We start from the raw sequence: 20,070 nt of genomic DNA, 5'->3' as shown, positions 1-20,070 counted from the left end.
AGAATCAGGCTGATCGGGGCGGAGCTGATGTCACATGACTTCCCCTCACACACCTGGCCACGCCTACGTATTACCTGACACTCCCAGATAACAGCCGCTCACCATGTAATGATTCCCCAGTGTGCACGTAGCCCAGGACTTACTCCGCAGCTGCCATAGTAAGCAGCTGATTGGGAGCGGACGACAAGTGACCTCCCCTCAAATGCCGGTTACTGCCACCCCCCAGCTTCCTGTCAATCAACTTGTGTCTGGCCAGTGATGAAGAAGACGCTAGATTGTTTTGCTATACGACCTTGTGCATGCGTTCTACGATCCGTAGCGTTATATAGCAGAGACACTATGTGCGTGGATGAGACTCGAGGGGCTTCTTGGCGTGACAGATGCCACAGCGTATGACACATCTGTACACAAATAGCGCACAGACTAAAGAAATGCGCAATAACCCCAGTAATGGACGCCGCCCACCATAACGGAGTCTGCATCACTGCTTCCAGGGAGGAATGTGAGACGCAGAAACACCACCAATACCCAACTACGGGCCCAATGTATCATCCCTGCCGCTGATTGGTCGAATGAACGCTTATGGATTGACAGGTCTACAGTATCTAGATAGTCAGTAGGTCGACAGGATGAAAAAGTCAACTGGGTGAAAAGGTCGACAATAAAAAAGTTGACATCAGTTTTTTAAATTAGTTTTGGTGTCAATGTTCACACATGTTGACCTGGACCCTATGGTTCCGGCTCACTATTCTATCCCCCTCTATGCAAACATCTACACACCGCAGATCTATGACACATCCTTACATCCAGTACCGGAGCCCGTCCTGTTCATCGGGGGATCCCCCTCGGTCTGTGCGCCATCCATGTTCCTCTGCAGCTCTCGGATCATACCATCGAGGACACTCTGCTCCTGGTCCCCCGTCTGCTGGCCGATCACTTGCTGGACGACATCGCCGTTACCTGATGGAGATGAAAGAACCCGTCCGTTACCAGGTCAGACCGGTCACACGGCGCTCAGACTATCGCACAATCTACCATTGGAGATGTAGCCCAGTTGGGGGATGAGCTGTTCATCTTTACAGTTCTCACGCCCAGGTACCAGCCGCTGGAAGCGCTTCGGATGTGGATTTCCATCAACGTCTACCAGAAACGGCGGCGGCATGAGGTGCGGGGCCTGCTGCGTCTGCTCATCCAGCACGTAGTTGTTAGCGTCTCGGATCAGGGGTCGGAAGTCCGTGTGGAAGAACATCTGTTCGGGGATCTGCGGAGAGAACAGCACACAGTGAGCGGGTCAAGGCTAGAACCGGCGGCTATAGGTCTACATTGCTGCTGTCATTGGTTGGTTGGTTGGTTCGCTACTGCTGCCCCTCATTATTGCTGCTCTGTGAGCAGAGCATCTCTGCGTCGTGTCCAAGAGTCACAGAAAATAGGTAATATGAAGAACTCGCTGACAAACAGCGAAAGATGCCAGAGAACAAACATAAATGTGAGGTTGCACAAAGCCAATAAGTGATATTATTATTATTATAATTTTATTTATAAGGCGCCACAAGTGTTTCGCAGCGCCGTACAAAGGAACAATACAGGGAGACAAAACTTGGCATAACATTGAATAAATAACAAAAATACAGTACAAATAAAGAGCGCACAGTTCAATACACATTACAGCTTGGATATAAGTAGTGAGGACTCAATCAACATACAACTAGAGGCTAGATGCCAATGATGGAGATGAGTATGAAGATGGTCACTGAGTGTTGGAGTATAGGAGAGCTGTGAGTGACATGTGAAGAGAAGTGGGCTTTGACAACAGGAGGGAAGAGGGCCCTGCTCGGAGAAGCTTACAATCTAGTAGGAAGGGGAGACAGACAGATTACAAGAGGTGCAAGCGAGTGGGTGGTGGTTAGATAGCAGGATGTAAACAGGCAAGGGGTCGGAGAACCAGCTGGTTTATGCAGTGGAAGGGTACGCTTTGATGAATAGGTGAGTTTTCAGTGCCCGTTTGAAGCTTTGCAAGGTCGGGGAGAGTCTAATGGAGCGAGGGAGTGCGTTCCACTGAAGGGGTGCAGCACGGGCAAAGTCCTGTACTCTAGCATGGGAAGCAGTGATCAGGGTGGAGGAGAGACGACAGTCGTCAGCTGACCGTAGAGGGCGAGAGGGTGTATGAATGGAGATGAGGTTAGAGATATATGGAGCAATGGAATTAGAGATGGCCCTGTATGTGAGTGTGAGGTGTTTGAAGAGGATTCTGTAGGGGAATGGAAGCCAGTGCAGATTTTGTTGAAGGGGAGTGGCAGAATTAGAGCGGCGGGAGAGGAAGATAAACCTGGCTGCAGCATTGAGGACAGATTGGAGAGGAGCTAGTTGGGATTGAGCGAGGCCAGTGAGAAGAGTATTACAGTAGTCAAGCCGTGAGATGACCAATGAGTGGATGATCAGCTTAGTTGCACTCTGTGAGAGAAAGGGCCTGATGCGAGCAATGTTGCATAACTGAAACCGGCAAGAATGGGCCAGGGCTTGGATGTGGGGTGCAAAGGAGAGGGAGGAGTCAAGAGTGACACCCAGGCAGCGGAGTTGGGGAACGGGGGAGATGATGGTGTTGTTAATAGTGATAGAGATATTAGTAGATGACACAATCATCACCGCCGCATTACTGACACCAACAGCCCGGGTACTCTGCGGTGTAATCACTGTCCATTCACCTTCTCATAAGCTTTACTGCACCCAAAGCCGAACAGCAAGAGGTGACCGTGGGAATCGGTGCAGACGAAGTGTTGTCCATCGGGTGAGAACTTGCAATCAAACACAGCGCCATGTCCCTGGCCCTCAATCTGTAAAGACAAAGCCGTAAGTTGCATAAAGCACATTGCGGTATACAGAAGCCTAGAGGAGAGTTGGGTGGGGGAGTCTGCTCCAGAACCTGTGACATCAATCAGTTAAGCAGGAGCCAATATCTTTGTTCCCACGTACGTGTGACGTTTCGCGCCATCATACCTGGAGACGTCAAGGTGAGGACAGTACAGTTCCAGGACCCCATCCCAACTGGAACTCATTCCTAGTACACAGCATCCCCAGAACCCACCTACTGTACATATACCTACGGAGGCACGTACACAGAGGCTTTCTTCCAACTTACCATATTGAAGTAATTCCGGATTTTGTATCCCCTCTCAAGGTCCCAGACAAATATATTGCCATCATGCCCGGCCGAGAGCAGGATCCTGGAATCGAAGGGATGAGCCTCCAGCACAAACACCTCGTCATCGTGCCCCTGCCGGGAAGTCAATGAGGACAAGTTACAGAGGATATGCAGGAGACGGGGAACCTCGTCCTATAACGGCACGTGGAGGGAGGTCAGTGAGCACAAGTTACAGGGGATATGAAGGAGACGGGGAACCTCGTCCTATAACGGCACGTGGAGGGAGGTCAGTGAGCACAAGTTACAGGGGATACGAAGGAGACGGGGAACCTCGTCCTATAACGGCACGTGGAGGGAGGTCAGTGAGCACAAGTTACAGGGGATACGCAGGAGACGGGGAACCTCGTCCTATAACGGCACGTGGAGGGAGGTCAGTGAGCACAAGTTACAGGGGATACGCAGGAGACGGGGAACCTCGTCCTATAACGGCACGTGGCGGGAAGTCAGTGAGCACAAGTTACAGGGGATACGCAGGAGACGGGGAACCTCATCCTATAACGGCACGTGGAGGGAAGTCAGTGAGCACAAGTTACAGGGGATAGGCAGGAGACGGGGAACCTCGTCCTATAACGGCACGTGGAGGGAGGTCAGTGAGCACAAGTTACAGGGGATACGCAGGAGACGGGGAACCTCGTCCAATAACGGCACGTGGAGGGAAGTCAGTGAGGACAAGTTACAGGGGGATACGCAGGAGACGGGGAACCTCGTCCTATAACGGCACGTGGAGGGAAGTCAGTGAGCACAAGTTACAGGGGATACGCAGGAGACGGGGAACCTCGTCCTATAACGGCACGTGGAGGGAGGTCAGTGAGCACAAGTTACAGGGGATACGCAGGAGACGGGGAACCTCGTCCTATAACGGCACGTGGAGGGAGGTCAGTGAGCACAAGTTACAGGGGGATACGCAGGAGACGGGGAACCTCGTCCTATAACGGCACGTGGAGGGAGGTCAGTGAGCACAAGTTACAGGGGATACGCAGGAGACGGGGAACCTCGTCCTATAACGGCACGTGGAGGGAAGTCAGTGAGCACAAGTTACAGGGGGATACGCAGGAGACGGGGAACCTCGTCCTATAACGGCACGTGGAGGGAGGTCAGTGAGCACAAGTTACAGGGGGATACGCAGGAGACGGGGAACCTCGTCCTATAACGGCACGTGGAGGGAGGTCAGTGAGTACAAGTTACAGGGGATACGCAGGAGACGGGGAACCTCGTCCTATAACGGCACGTGGAGGGAGGTCAGTGAGCACAAGTTACAGGGGATACGCAGGAGACGGGGAACCTCGTCCTATAACGGCACGTGGAGGGAAGTCAGTGAGCACAAGTTACAGGGGGATACGCAGGAGACGGGGAACCTCGTCCTATAACGGCACGTGGAGGGAAGTCAGTGAGCACAAGTTACAGGGGGATACGCAGGAGACGGGGAACCTCGTCCTATAACGGCACGTGGAGGGAAGTCAGTGAGCACAAGTTACAGGGGATACGCAGGAGACGGGGAACCTCGTCCTATAACGGCACGTGGAGGGAAGTCAGTGAAGACAAGTTACAGGGGGAAAAAGCAGGAGACGGGGAACCTCGTCCAATAACGGCACGTGGAGGGAAGTCAGTGAGGACAAGTTACAGGGGGATACGCAGGAGACAGGGAACCTCGTCCTATAACGGCACGTGGAGGGAAGTCAGTGAGGACAAGTTACAGGGGCATACGCGGGAGACGGGGAACCTCGTCCTATAACGGCACGTGGAGGGAGGTCAGTGAGCACAAGTTACAGGGGATACGCAGGAGACGGGGAACCTCGTCCTATAACGGCACGTGGAGGGAGGTCAGTGAGCACAAGTTACAGGGGGATACGCAGGAGACGGGGAACCTCGTCCTATAACGGCACGTGGAGGGAGGTCAGTGAGCACAAGTTACAGGGGATACGCAGGAGACGGGGAACCACGTCCTATAACGGCACGTGGAGGGAAGTCAGTGAGCACAAGTTACAGGGGGATACGCAGGAGACGGGGAACCTCGTCCTATAACGGCACGTGGAGGGAGGTCAGTGAGTACAAGTTACAGGGGATACGCAGGAGACGGGGAACCTCGTCCTATAACGGCACGTGGAGGGAGGTCAGTGAGCACAAGTTACAGGGGATACGCAGGAGACGGGGAACCTCGTCCTATAACGGCACGTGGAGGGAGGTCAGTGAGCACAAGTTACAGGGGATACGCAGGAGACGGGGAACCTCGTCCTATAACGGCACGTGGAGGGAAGTCAGTGAGCACAAGTTACAGGGGATACGCAGGAGACGGGGAACCTCGTCCTATAACGGCACGTGGAGGGAGGTCAGTGAGCACAAGTTACAGGGGATATGCAGGAGACTGGGAATCTCGTCCTATAACGGCACGTGGAGGGAAGTCAGTGAGGACAAGTTACAGGGGATACGCAGGAGACGGGGAACCTCGTCCTATAACGGCACGTGGAGGGAGGTCAGTGAGCACAAGTTACAGGGGATATGCAGGAGACGGGGAACCTCGTCCTATAACGGCACGTGGAGGGAAGTCAGTGAGCACAAGTTACAGGGGGATACGCAGGAGACGGGGAACCTCGTCCTATAACGGCACGTGGAGGGAAGTCAGTGAGCACAAGTTGCAGGAGACAGGGAACCTCGTCCTATAACGGCACGTGGCGGGAAGTCAGTGAGCACAAGTTACAGGGGGATACGCAGGAGACTGGGAACCTCGTCCTATAACGGCACGTGGCGGGAAGTCAGTGAGCACAAGTTACAGGGGATACGCAGGAGACGGGGAACCTCGTCCTATAACGGCACGTGGCGGGAAGTCAGTGAGCACAAGTTACAGGGGATACGCAGGAGACGGGGAACCTCGTCCTATAACGGCACGTGGAGGGAAGTCAGTGAGCACAAGTTACAGGGGGATACGCAGGAGACGGGGAACCTCGTCCTATAACGGCACGTGGAGGGAGGTCAGTGAGCACAAGTTACAGGGGATACGCAGGAGACGGGGAACCTCGTCCTATAACGGCACGTGGAGGGAAGTCAGTGAGCACAAGTTACAGGGGATACGCAGGAGACGGGGAACCTCGTCCTATAACGGCACGTGGAGGGAAGTCAGTGAGCACAAGTTACAGGGGATACGCAGGAGACGGGGAACCTCGTCCTATAACGGCACGTGGAGGGAAGTCAGTGAGCACAAGTTACAGGGGGATACGCAGGAGACGGGGAACCTCGTCCTATAACGGCACGTGGAGGGAGGTCAGTGAGCACAAGTTACAGGGGATACGCAGGAGACGGGGAACCTCGTCCTATAACGGCACGTGGAGGGAAGTCAGTGAGCACAAGTTACAGGGGATACGCAGGAGACGGGGAACCTCGTCCTATAACGGCACGTGGAGGGAAGTCAGTGAGCACAAGTTACAGGGGGATACGCAGGAGACGGGGAACCTCGTCCTATAACGGCACGTGGCGGGGAGTCAGTGAGCACAAGTTACAGGGGATACGCAGGAGACTGGGAACCTCGTCCTATAACGGCACGTGGAGGGAGGTCAGTGAGCACAAGTTACAGGGGATACGCAGGAGACGGGGAACCTCGTCCTATAACGGCACGTGGCGGGGAGTCAGTGAGCACAAGTTACAGGGGATACACAGGAGACAGGGAACCTCGTCCTATAACGGCACGTGGCGGGGAGTCAGTGAGCACAAGTTACAGGAGATACGCAGGAGACGGGGAACCTCGTCCTATAACGGCACGTGGCGGGGAGTCAGTGAGCACAAGTTACAGGGGATACACAGGAGACAGGGAACCTCGTCCTATAACGGCACGTGGCGGGAAGTCAGTGAGCACAAGTTACAGGGGATATGCAGGAGACGGGGAACCTCGTCCTATAACGGCACGTGGCGGGGAGTCAGTGAGCACAAGTTACAGGGGATACACAGGAGACAGGGAACCTCGTCCTATAACGGCACGTGGCGGGGAGTCAGTGAGCACAAGTTACAGGGGATACGCAGGAGACTGGGAACCTCGTCCTATAACGGCACGTGGCGGGAAGTCAGTGAGCACAAGTTACAGGGGATACGCAGGAGACGGGGAACCTCGTCCTATAACGGCACGTGGAGGGAAGTCAGTGAGCACAAGTTACAGGGGATACGCAGGAGACGGGGAACCTCGTCCTATAACGGCACGTGGCGGGGAGTCAGTGAGCACAAGTTACAGGGGATACGCAGGAGACTGGGAACCTCGTCCTATAACGGCACGTGGAGGGAGGTCAGTGAGCACAAGTTACAGGGGATACGCAGGAGACGGGGAACCTCGTCCTATAACGGCACGTGGCGGGGAGTCAGTGAGCACAAGTTACAGGGGATACGCAGGAGACGGGGAACCTCGTCCTATAACGGCACGTGGAGGGAGGTCAGTGAGCACAAGTTACAGGGGATACACAGGAGACAGGGAACCTCGTCCTATAACGGCACGTGGCGGGGAGTCAGTGAGCACAAGTTACAGGGGATATGCAGGAGACGGGGAACCTCGTCCTATAACGGCACGTGGCGGGGAGTCAGTGAGCACAAGTTACAGCGGATACGCAGGAGACGGGGAACCTCGTCCTATAACGGCACGTGGAGGGAGGTCAGTGAGCACAAGTTGCAGGGGATACGCAGGAGACTGGGAACCTCGTCCTATAACGGTACGTGGAGGGAGGTCAGTGAGCACAAGTTACAGGGGATACGCAGGAGACAGGGAACCTCGTCCTATAACGGCACGTGGAGGGAAGTCAGTGAGCACAAGTTACAGGGGATACACAGGAGACAGGGAACCTCGTCCTATAACGGCACGTGGCGGGGAGTCAGTGAGCACAAGTTACAGGGGATATGCAGGAGATACCTGAAACAAGGTGTCATATTATAACAGGATATTGGGGGGGCGGACGGAGCGAACGACATGGGTAGAGAAAGGTTATTAATGGCACATGTTACATGGCTAGTGGGGTCTAGGACAGCAGCGGCAGAGACCGTATAGGACCCTCTATATCCCGGGGGTCCCTTGTTGGATGAAGCATCACTGTGATAGCAGAAGGGATGGGGCGAGGATGCATCATTAGTGGCTCCGGGGATGACCCTGGTAGAGCTGTCTGTGTCCTTCAGACCCACCATGAAACATTCAGCAGCTCTGGCTTCCAAAAAAATCAGCTTTCAGACTGAAGGAGTCAGATTGGTTTGAAGACCTTTATACAAGCAGGAAGGGGTGGACTTAATGACATCACATTGCTAGGATGACATCATTCCCAGGGTCAGTTCCCATCGCTAGTAGTTGGAAGGAATCCCAGACGTCTGTGTCAGAAAAGGGGGTTGGATGGTTGGTGTGACCCCCAAAACTTGTATGATATCCTCTATGCCCCCCTGCAGGGGAGGTAAGATACGAGGCACGAGGTACTCACAGACAGGATGTGAAGCAGTTGTCCGCTATAGGAATTCCAAACTTTTAGAAGGAAGTTGTTCACTGCGGTAATGACCATTGCGTCAGATCGGTCCCAGGCCACCATGGTCACCTTCAGCTTGGTCACTTTGTCCTCTGCGGTGGCCACACTGCTCCTGTGGGAGGTGATGGCACTTTAGAACCAGACTGATTAATATACAGAGGTGTGCTCACTAGTGCCTCCTGCAGGTTATCACCGGCTACTGCAATCATTACACCAGTCACCTGGCTGTCATCACCCACCCCCCCACCATACTGTACACTGCGGTGATTACCCGGCCATCCTGGCTGCCATGTCCAGTACAACCATCTTCCACTCCTGCTGCTGGTACTGCCAGATCCGCGCTGTGCCATCTCTGCTCCCGCTAACGAAGCACAGCCTGCAAACCAAGCAGAGCGCTGGGGTCAGTAATACACAGCACACATGTATATACAGTACCCACATACAGACACAGCCACCACACACACACATATGTATATACAGTACCCACATACAGACACACCCACCACATACATGTATATACAGTACCCACATACAGACACACCCACCACATACATGTATATACAGTACCCACATACAGACACACCCACCACATACATGTATATACAGTCCCCACATGCAGACACACCCACCGCATACATGTATCTACAGTCCCCACATGCAGACACACCCACCACATACATGTATATACAGTCCCCACATGCAGACACACCCACCGCATACATGTATATACAGTCCCCACATGCAGACACACCCACCGCATACATGTATATACAGTCCCCACATGCAGACACACCCACCGCATACATGTATATACAGTCCCCACATGCAGACACACCCACCGCATACATGTATATACAGTCCCCACATGCAGACACACCCACCACATACATGTATATACAGTACCCACATACAGACACATGACTTATCACACAGAGCAGGAGGATAATCTAGGATCTAGGCAACGCTCGATAAAATAGGGGTAAAGATGTAACAGATGGACCAATACTAACAGACCCAGCCACAGGTCAAACGCTACAGTAAGTCAGGCCACACACAGACAGGGTGCTGCCGGGGAGCGGCGGCTGCACCTGAGCCCTGGGGAGCGACGGCTGCACCTGAGCCCTGGGGAGTGGTTGAGGACAAAACCAGTTCTTTGGGAGCTATACATTTGGAAAATGACCCTCACTTATGAGAAGTCCGGTTCTGGAACGCCGTCACATCCTATTAACTTCTAGGACTCTTACAGATGGCTGCAGCATTGGGTGGAAGAACAGCGCAGTGCGACTTTTGGCTGTGTCAATGTGCTGGGCTGCCGGGTAGTTGTGAATTGAGGAGCGTGGAGAGAACTGTGCATTGTATGGCGGACAGTCACATCGGAATCCCTAGTGACAGTACGCCTGGTAGCCTCAGTGCCGTATTGCTGATTGGGCTATTTTATATGTATGTTATGCGCCTGTCATTGTAAGAAATATTATATACATTATTTTTAAGCTTTGCTGTTGATACAATGTTGACTGGTGTCCTCTGCATTGTGTGTAAGGAGCAGGAAATAAACCAAGAATCGCTTCTTGTACAGCCCATTATACTCCTAATCTGCAGGGTACATATACGGGTGAAACTCAAATTACAATATCGTGCAAAACTAATTTCAGTAATTCAACTTAAAAAGGTGAAAATATTTTATTACATACTCATTACAAGCCAAGGGAGATATTGGAAGCCTTTGTTTGTTATAATTTTCATGATTAAGTCTTACATCTTATAAAAAATAACCCAAAATTAATCAAATATATTTTTTTTAAATACAGTATAAGTATAGCCCTGCCTATGTACCCCGCCCCCTGGACGGCACAGCCCTGCCTATGTACCCCGTCCCCTGGACTACACTTTTCCCTCCCCCTCCTGGTGGAGAGGCGATCCCTCCTGGTGGAGAGGCGGTCCCTCCTGGTGGAGAGTGTCAGTGATGGTTTCTGCACAACTCTCAGGGCAGCCATCTTCCCCAGGATTGTGAATTCCGCTCAACCAGACTGAGACCATTTGCAGGTGTTTTGGGTTAAATAGCCGATTACAGAGTGACACTGGGGCAGATGTATTAACCCTGGCGAAGAGATCAACTGGAAGGAGATAACGCACAAGCCAATCAGCTCCCAACTGTCACATTTTAAAGACAGCTGATTGGCTGCTGCATTATCTCTTCGCCAAGCTTAATACTGTACATCTGCCCCACTTTGAGCCTACAATATTGAACCTTTTCCCAATATTATAATATTCAAAGATTTGGGATTTTCATAATCTGTAAGCCGTATCCATGAAGGCTGGAAATCTCCCACTATGCATGTAATGAGTATCTAATATATTATTTACACCTTTTAAGTTGCACAATATTCTAATTTTTCACATTTCACCTGTACATTTCATGTATTGCCAGAACTAGAGGCGCGGCCGCGTCTTTCCTCACCTATGGGAGAGGAGATAAAGATCCGCATGGTGCTATGGACGGGCATTTACAACCTATATGCTGCCGTAAAGCCAGTGGCGTAACTACCTATTATGCGCCCCCCTCCGCAAAATTTTCGGCGCCCCCCCCCCCCCATTGCCCTCCCCCTGGTGCACCCCCCCCCCCCCCCCCATGCTCGTACCTGCCCAGCCTAATCTGCAGTCACGGTCCCGTCGCCAGCTCCTGCTGCTATAATGAAAACGGACTCTTAGAAAATGGCTGCCCCCATACTGAAGACAGAAAACTGTCTGCAGTATGGGGGCAGCCATTTTCTAAGAGTCAGTTTTCATGATAGCAGCAGGAGCTGGTGCCGGGAGAGTGTAGACGGAGAGACGGGACCATGAAGGCAGACAAGACAGCAGCGGGTAACTATAGCCCCGCAGACCCCCAGCGCCCACATGTTCTCTGCGCCTCCCTGCCACCGCAGGGGCTGCGGGGCTATAGCTACGCCACTGCGTAAAGCGGAAGCGGACAAGTGAGGCACGGGAGATATGGATCACTCAGTGATAGAACCTCAGGAAGCTTGAATCACTCATCCACAGACCATCCATTACCCAGAACTGGGAGGACAAGTATCCCACTTCATAGACCACAAGTGCCCATCATATCGCACTCACCGGTCTCCATTATTACAGAACTGGACAGCGACCACTTTATCCTGGAAAACAAGGAGAGGCAGCAGTCAGTAAACGTACATCGGATGCTGGGGTCATAGGGCAGCTATGTACCCCTAGAACCAGGAGGAGTCTGATTATATACAGGGCTAGCGGTTAGTAAGCTGCAATCACAGGCAGCCATAGTAAAGGTCCTGCTCGGAGCTACTATGCCACGCAGGTGATAAATGCAGGACAATAGCTTAGTGGTATCAGCAGGTACCCACCAAGCCTGGTATGGCATGGGGTACAGTAACAGACGGGCCCCGCTTCCACCCACAGCTGCATTTATCAGATCCATCACTACACAGTCACACAGGGCCCAGGGGAGACATTACTATAAGCAATAATGTAAGGAACCTGATCCTGCGGTGGTCTTCCAGAAGGCAGGGAGGTATTTAATAGGCCACCAACCTTCCCGAAGGTCAGTTTATGTACAGGGTACATGAGGGATTAAACAAAAAACTGTAGTTACGGTTTTAAGAATACAACAAAAGGTCAGACCAAAACCTTCCTTTCTCCATCCCAGGGGCTCTGCTTCCCCAGTACGTGGACGGCACTTACCACATGACCTTCCAGTTCTGCAATCTTCTCCGGTTCCCCCGAGCCCAAGTAATATATTCTTATCACATGGTCAGTGCTGCCCGTAGCTATGAACATACCACCTGGAAGACAAAATTATAGTGCAGCGCTTAGTGGGAGGTACATAGGGCACAGAAGATGGTGATAGCAATCTCACCAGTCACACATCACAGCACACAGAGGTATAAGATGTAACAGTGACATCACAGCATCTCATACACAGAACAGAAGATAGTAACCTCACCGGTCACACCTCACAGCACACAGAGGTATAAGATGTAACAGTGACATCACAGCATCTTATACACAGAACAGAAGATGGTAATCTCACTGGTCACACCTCACAGCACACAGAGGTATAAGATGTAACAGTGACATCACAGCATCTTATACACAGAACAGAAGATAGTAACCTCACTGGTCATACACCACAGCTCATAGAGGTATAAGATGTAACAGTGACATCACAGCATCTTATACACAGAACAGAAGATAGTAATCTCACTGGTCACACATCACAGCACACAGAGGTATAAGATGTAACAGTGACATCACAGCATCTCATACACAGAACAGAAGATAGTAACCTCACCGGTCACACCTCACAGCACACAGAGGTATAAGATGTAACAGTGACATCACAGCATCTTATACACAGAACAGAAGATGGTAATCTCACTGGTCACACCTCACAGCACACAGAGGTATAAGATGTAACAGTGACATCACAGCATCTTATACACAGAACAGAAGATAGTAACCTTACTGGTCACACATCACAGCACACAGAGGTATAAGATGTAACAGTGACATCACAGCATCTTATACACAGAACAGAAGATAGTAACCTCACTGGTCATACACCACAGCTCATAGAGGTATAAGATGTAACAGTGACATCACAGCATCTTATACACAGAACAGAAGATAGTAATCTCACTGGTCACACATCACAGCACACAGAGGTATAAGATGTAACAGTGACATCACAGCATCTTATACACAGAACAGAAGATAGAAATGTCACTGGTCACACATCACAGCACACAGAGGTATAAGATGTAAAAGTGACATCACAGCATCTCATACACTGAACAGAAGATAGTAACCTCACTGGTCATACACCACAGCACACAGAGGTATAAGATGTAACAGTGACATCACAGCATCTTATACACAGAACAGAAGATGGTAATAGTAATCTCACTGGTCACACCTCACAGCACACAGAGGTATAAGATGTAACCGTGATATCACAGCATCTTATACACAGAACAGAAGATAGTAACCTCACTGGTCATACACCACAGCACACAGAGGTATAAGATGTAACAGTGACATCACAGCATCTTATACACAAAACAGAAGATGGTAATAGTAATCTCACTGGTCACACATCACAGCACACAGAGGTATAACATGCAACAGTGACATCACAGCATCTTATACACAGAACAGAAGATGGTAATAGTAATCTCACTGGTCACACATCACAGCACACACAGGTATAACATGTAACAGTGACATCACAGCATCTTATACACAGAACAGAAGATAGTAACCTCACTGGTCATACACCACAGCACACAGAGGTATAAGATGTAAAAGTGACATCACAGCATCTCATACACAGAACAGAAGATAGTAACCTCATTGGTCATACATCACAGCACACAGAGGTATAAGATGTAAAAGTGACATCACAGCATCTCATACACAGAACAGAAGATAGTAACCTCACTGGTCATACACCACAGCACACAGAGGTATAAGATGTAACAGTGACATCACAGCATCTTATACACAGAACAGAAGATTGTAATAGTAATCTCACTGGTCACACATCACAGCACACAGAGGTATAAAATGTAACAGTGACATCACAGCATCTTATACACAGAACAGAAGATGGTAATAGTAATCTCACTGGTCACACATCACAGCACACAGAGGTATAACATGTAACAGTGACATCACAGCTTCTTATATGCAGAACAGAAGATGGTAATAGTAATCTCACTGGTCACACATCACAGCGCACAGAGGTATAAGATGTAACATCACAGCTTCTTATACGCAGAACAGAAGATAGTAATCTCACCAGTCACACCTCACAGCACACAGAGGTATAAAATGTAACAGTGACATCACAACATCTTATACACAGAACAGAAGATGGTAATAGTAATCTCACTGGTCACACATCACAGCACACAGAGGTATAACATGTAACAGTGACATCACAGCATCTTATACACAGAACAGAAGATGGTAATAGTAATCTCATTGGTCACACATCACAGCACACAGAGGTATAAGATGTAAGTGACATCACAGCATCTCATACACAGAACAGAAGATAGTAATCTCACTGGTCATACACCACAGCACACAGAGGTATAAGATGTAACAGTGACATCACAGCATCTTATACACAGAACAGAAGATGGTAATAGTAATCTCACTGGTCATACATAGGTATGACATGTAACAGTGACATCACAGAACAGAAATAACACAAGGAGTAATGTAAGATATTGATGTAGATACCTGAACTGAAGGAGGAGCAGGAAATCTGTACCCCTGGCCTGGACCGCTCCGCAAACTTCAGAGGACGATCACTGCAGGGGACAGCAGAGTATTATTATTATTAGAGACTCGTGGGCTGGAATTGCAGCAGTCACATTCCTATCTGTGTATACAGCGACCGCTCTCAGGCAGTTACAGAGTGCAGGAAAAGGAGTCAATGTCTTACTCAAATGTCATGGTGTCCACGGCCCAGTGCCAGAAGCAGATTGTCCCATCAGCACCAGTAGATGTGAGGTATCGGGTTTTTCCTTTTGTTGCCGGGCAGAACTACAAGGGCAATAAATATGGAGGAGGAGGAGAGTTAGTAACAGGCAGAAACAGAACAATGGGACAATCACAGAACCCAGCTCCTCTGAGAACGTGGCCATTATCCTGTGTCTGGTAGCGCAGCACCATGGAGGACTGACGGAACAATGAGACGATCACAGAACCCAGCTCCTCTGAGAACGTGGCCATTATCCTGCATCTGGTGGCACAGCGCCACGGGGGACTGACGGAACAACGGGACAATCACAGAACCCAGCTCCTCTGAGAACATGGCCATTATCCTGTGTCTGGTAGCGCAGCGCCACGGGGGACTGACGGAACAACGGGACAATCACAGAACCCAGCTCCTCTGAGAACGTGGCCATTATCCTGTGTCTGGTAGCGCAGCGCCACGGGGGACTGACGGAACAATGGGACCATCACAGAACCCAGCTCCTCTGAGAACGTGGCCATTATCCTGTGTCTGGTAGCGCAGCGCCACGGGGGACTGACAGAACAATGGGACCATCACAGAACCCAGCTCCTCTGAGAACGTGGCCATTATCCTGTGTCTGGTAGCGCAGCGCCACGGGGGACTGACGGAACAATGGGACCATCACAGAACCCAGCTCCTCTGAGAACGTGGCCATTATCCTGTGTCTGGTAGCGCAGCGCCACGGGGGACTGACAGAACAATGGGACCATCACAGAACCCAGCTCCTCTGAGAACGTGGCCATTATCCTGTGTCTGGTAGCGCAGTGCCACGGGGGACTGACGGAACAATGGGACCATCACAGAACCCAGCTCCTCTGAGAACATGGCCATTATCCTGCGTCTGGTAGCGCAGCGCCACAGGGGACTGACGGAACAATGGGACCATCACAGAACCCAGCTCCTCTGAGAACATGGCCATTATCCTGCGTCTGGTAGCGCAGCGCCACAGGGGACTGACAGAACAATGGGACGATCACAGAACCCAGCTCCTCTGAGAACGTGGCCATTATCCTGCGTCTGGTAGCGCAGCGCCACAGGGGACTGACGGAACAATGGGACCATCACAGAACCCAGCTCCTCTGAGAACATGGCCATTATCCTGTGTCTGGTAGCACAGCGCCACGGGGGACTGACAAGGGAATGACCAGGACGCCACAGCGGTATACAATCATTAGGTCGACAGTGTCAGAAGGTTGACGCAAGCATTAGGTCAGCAATGGAAAGGTCGACATGAGAATTATATTTTTTTTGAGCCGACTTGTGCGACAGGTGGTAATTCACGCCCTACCCTCCACTACAGCATGGTGGAAGTAGAAGATATTGTGGCGAGCGCAGTGAGGGGACGCGGTACACTTACACACCGTCCATGTCGACATCCGGGCCAAAACAAACATAAAAACTCAAATTGACATTTTGAGTGTTGACCATCCCATTGCCGACCTAATGCTTGTGTCAATCTTCCGACCAAGGTCGGCCTATTTTAAGTGTCGACATAAGGACTGTTGACCCTCAGTGGTCAACCCAATGCATGTTGACCTTAATTTGGTCCACCCAATGACCCTTGCCCACCACAGTTATGGCATATTAGATCTACAATGTCTAGTGGTCGACAGGGTCAAAAGGTCGACATGGGTATATTTTCCATGCTTTTTTTGGCATCTATGTGGGAACTAAGAACAGCGGTGGCTGAGAGTACAGGAACAGAAAATGTGGCAGAATTAAATGATATACAGCATGCCTACATTCAGTGTGTGACTGTATACACAAAGCTACGCTACAGGGGTGGCTGATATACAGCATGCCTACATTCTGAGTGTGACTGTATACACAAAGCTATGCTACGGGGTTTCCTGTAAAACACTAACGTTCCAGTTCTTATGCCGATAACGCTGCGATCGCACACACGATATATATCAGGCGGTCCCTCTGCGCTTGGAATGGTAAATTTATTTTCTCCCTTTCTGTCTCAGAGCTTTTCCTCAGGATGATGACACTGGGAAATAGAAGTGTAATACTGCAACGCTGTTACATGTAGATCGCTCACTATGATAACAGGACCAGTAGCAGAATATTCATCCTACAGTATAAAGTAGACAGAAGCGCTTAGTGAGGGACAAGCACCAAGTCCAACCAGTGAGGATTAGGATGGAAGGTGGTATATAGTGTAATCATGTTCATACACTACTATACGATGCCTTCAGCCTATGTTATAGTGATCTCTCTACCTATGTAGGAGCGTTGCAGCATTACACTACTGTACTTCCATCTCTGTGTGTCATCATCCTGAGGAAAAGCTCTGAGCACCAACGGACCTTATTTATTATTTGTATTTACTTATACAGCGCAGAATACGCCATTGCGCATATGTTTGTTTGGTATTGTCTGTTTTTATGAAATGGTGAATTCCTTCCATGAAGGTGTCCCTGTAAGGCTGCTGAGCGCACAAGATCTATTGGTTTGCTGCACATCATTGTAATCAGCAGAAGCTGCTTGTGTCACAGTCTCTCTGTTTTGCGAATAAGTAACATTGTGATGAAGAACGTTGGAGTCACATGGATCTCTTGCGTGGTGTAATATAGGACAGATGTATGTGGACACATCTGCAAGTCTTTAATGCAAAGAAAATCCACTGCAGACTCATCCAGACCAAAGTTTCCCCATGTCACTGCCCAACCTGCGCATACGGCACAGGCAGCCCCCTGTGACAACGGACGATGACCACAGATCCATGAAGATCGCTAGCAGCCTGCAGTGCCAGGGACATGGGGGGTGATTCGGTTTTGATCGCTCCCCTGCGTGTTCCCATGGGGGAGCAATGTTTAGCGCATGAGCAGCCGCTTGGTGCGAGCGGGCACAGCCAACGGCTTGTTCGCCATTACGTTCACACCAAGGAGTGGGGGCGGCGATGATGGGATGCGCCCTTGGGAACGGCATTCGGCAATGCCACAGGTGGGCAGCCGCCCTCTTCCCGTACAGGGAGCACGCAAACCTAAGACGCCAGAGAGTTTCTTCGATTGCGTGCACCTTACAAATCATTTGCTGGTCGGAAACCATGGAATGATTTCCTCCCCGCAAGCATGCAGTGAATGGGTGTTTAGCGCGAGGTAAGGGGGGCGGCTGGGTGATTAGTACAGATGGGAATGCCACCGCTTGCTCGGGGACCACTGGGGTACACTTGGAGGTCTGCAGCTGGCGGTGATGCAGACCAGGTACAGAGGATGCAGCATGGAGTTACCTGTATGGAAGTGATTGACGCCGTGTGGCCGTGCAGCACAGCAACCGGCGCGCAGGTCCGTAGACACCACACGCGTACCACCTTGTCACAACTGCCAGCAGCGATCAGCGTGTTCTCATAGTTCACCGCCATGTCCGAGATCTCAGCCGAGTGCCCCCGCAGAGTGGAGAGAAGGCGTCCGTCCTCGGTGGACCAGATCTTCACCAGGCAGTCGTCTGAGCCCTGCACAACAGAATCAGAGCGCTAGTGTGGTCTTAATGCGTCCTCTCCGTACTATGCTGAGAATAAACGGTACTTGTGGAGTATCACGGCTCCCACGATCTTCATCGTATGCCGATTGTATGCTAAAAATCGCATCCAATCGCATTGCATACGATTCAATGCGATCGCATCCGATTTTGCACTGAAATGCATCAGAATGCATTGAAATGTGTATTAAACTTGTGAAATGCCCCCAAATGCCATTTTTCATAGTGCACCACCCCCACTATCAACGTCAACCCGAAGCGTGGCGAGCGCAGCGAGCCCGCGAGGGGCGGCAGTACGCGTCCTACGACCTTTCCATACCCCCACTATCCACGTCGGCGTGGAGTTGAGAATAGAAAGTGTGGCGAGCGCAACGAGCCACCGAGCCCGAAGCGTGGCGAGCGGACGCGGATACCTTCACAGCTATACACGTCCCCTCGCGGGCTTCACAGGTGTCCGCGTGCGCTCGCCACGCTTCGGGCTCGGTGGCTCGCTACACTTTCTATTCTCAACTCCACGCCGACGTGGATAGTGGGGGTATGAAAAGGTTGTAGGACGCGTACCGCTGCGCTCGCCACGCTTCGGGTTGACGTTGATAGTGGGGGTGGTGCACTATGAAAAATGGCATTTGGGGGCATTTCACAAGTTTAATACACATTTCAATGCATTTTGATGCATTTCAGTGCAAAATCGGGTGCCATCGGATCGCATCGTATGCTATCGTATGGCATCCGATGCGATCGCATACGATTTTTGAGCAAAAATGCTCAAAAATCGGTAAAAATCGTATCGCATCGTATGCCACTACATATGGCATATGATGCCATACGATGGGAGCTGTGATACTCCACAAGTACCGAATAAACCAGCTCTGTCGGCTTTGTGTTACACACGTGCGTGGTCAGATACACTTACCGTGAAGATACGCCTCCCGCTGCGGTCGAACGCTACGCAGTACACAGACGACAGGTGACCCAGAATCCTCTTGTGCATTTTCATGTGCTGATAAGATGAACAGGGGAAGATATTGTGGAAACGGGCGCAGCCAGTCATGGATCTGGAAGAGGCGACTCGCGCTGGAATCAGAGGGTAGAACATAGTCATGTCTTAGACGGTTACATGGCTGCACATCACATGAACCAGAGAAACACGTGGATCACGCGTGTGCAAGCTCTCGATGTGACCACGATGTTGCCTCGGGTAGTTAACGTACCAACACTGAGCGGTCTCACGTAGCCGACGGGATGTTCTGGCGGCCGGCCTCTGTGCAAAGCTGCAAATGTGGACGATTTCCATTGGGAATTTCTGCAGTCTGCAAAACACAGGAAAGCGGTAAATCCGGAACTGCCGCTCA

At 50.9% G+C, this 20,070-nt stretch overlaps 1 protein-coding gene across 5 annotated transcripts in view; it reads right to left on the bottom strand.

Annotated features, from left to right (window-relative positions):
* Positions 1 to 20,070, bottom strand: part of BRWD3 (bromodomain and WD repeat domain containing 3) — a 56,087-nt gene that overhangs the window by 26,880 nt on the left and 9,137 nt on the right. For all 5 annotated transcript variants that reach the window (XM_083160385.1, XM_083160386.1, XM_083160384.1 and 2 more), the window contains exons 6-18: positions 19,930 to 20,028; positions 19,632 to 19,792; positions 18,471 to 18,692; positions 15,161 to 15,261; positions 14,956 to 15,026; positions 12,388 to 12,488; positions 11,788 to 11,828; positions 8,945 to 9,049; positions 8,632 to 8,785; positions 3,137 to 3,271; positions 2,703 to 2,831; positions 1,036 to 1,261; positions 805 to 960 (exon numbers count right to left, since the gene is read on the bottom strand). In XM_083160385.1, coding sequence (XP_083016511.1) covers positions 805 to 960; positions 1,036 to 1,261; positions 2,703 to 2,831; positions 3,137 to 3,271; positions 8,632 to 8,785; positions 8,945 to 9,049; positions 11,788 to 11,828; positions 12,388 to 12,488; positions 14,956 to 15,026; positions 15,161 to 15,261; positions 18,471 to 18,692; positions 19,632 to 19,792; positions 19,930 to 20,028 — 1,701 coding nt within the window. The remainder of the gene's footprint in view (positions 1 to 804; positions 961 to 1,035; positions 1,262 to 2,702; positions 2,832 to 3,136; positions 3,272 to 8,631; positions 8,786 to 8,944; positions 9,050 to 11,787; positions 11,829 to 12,387; positions 12,489 to 14,955; positions 15,027 to 15,160; positions 15,262 to 18,470; positions 18,693 to 19,631; positions 19,793 to 19,929; positions 20,029 to 20,070) is intronic.

Source organism: Crinia signifera, chromosome 9 (genome assembly GCF_055691185.1).
Source record: "Crinia signifera chromosome 9, ASM5569118v1, whole genome shotgun sequence".
Classification (NCBI taxonomy): domain Eukaryota; kingdom Metazoa; phylum Chordata; class Amphibia; order Anura; family Myobatrachidae; genus Crinia; species Crinia signifera.
This window is presented reverse-complemented; position numbering and strand designations above follow the sequence as displayed.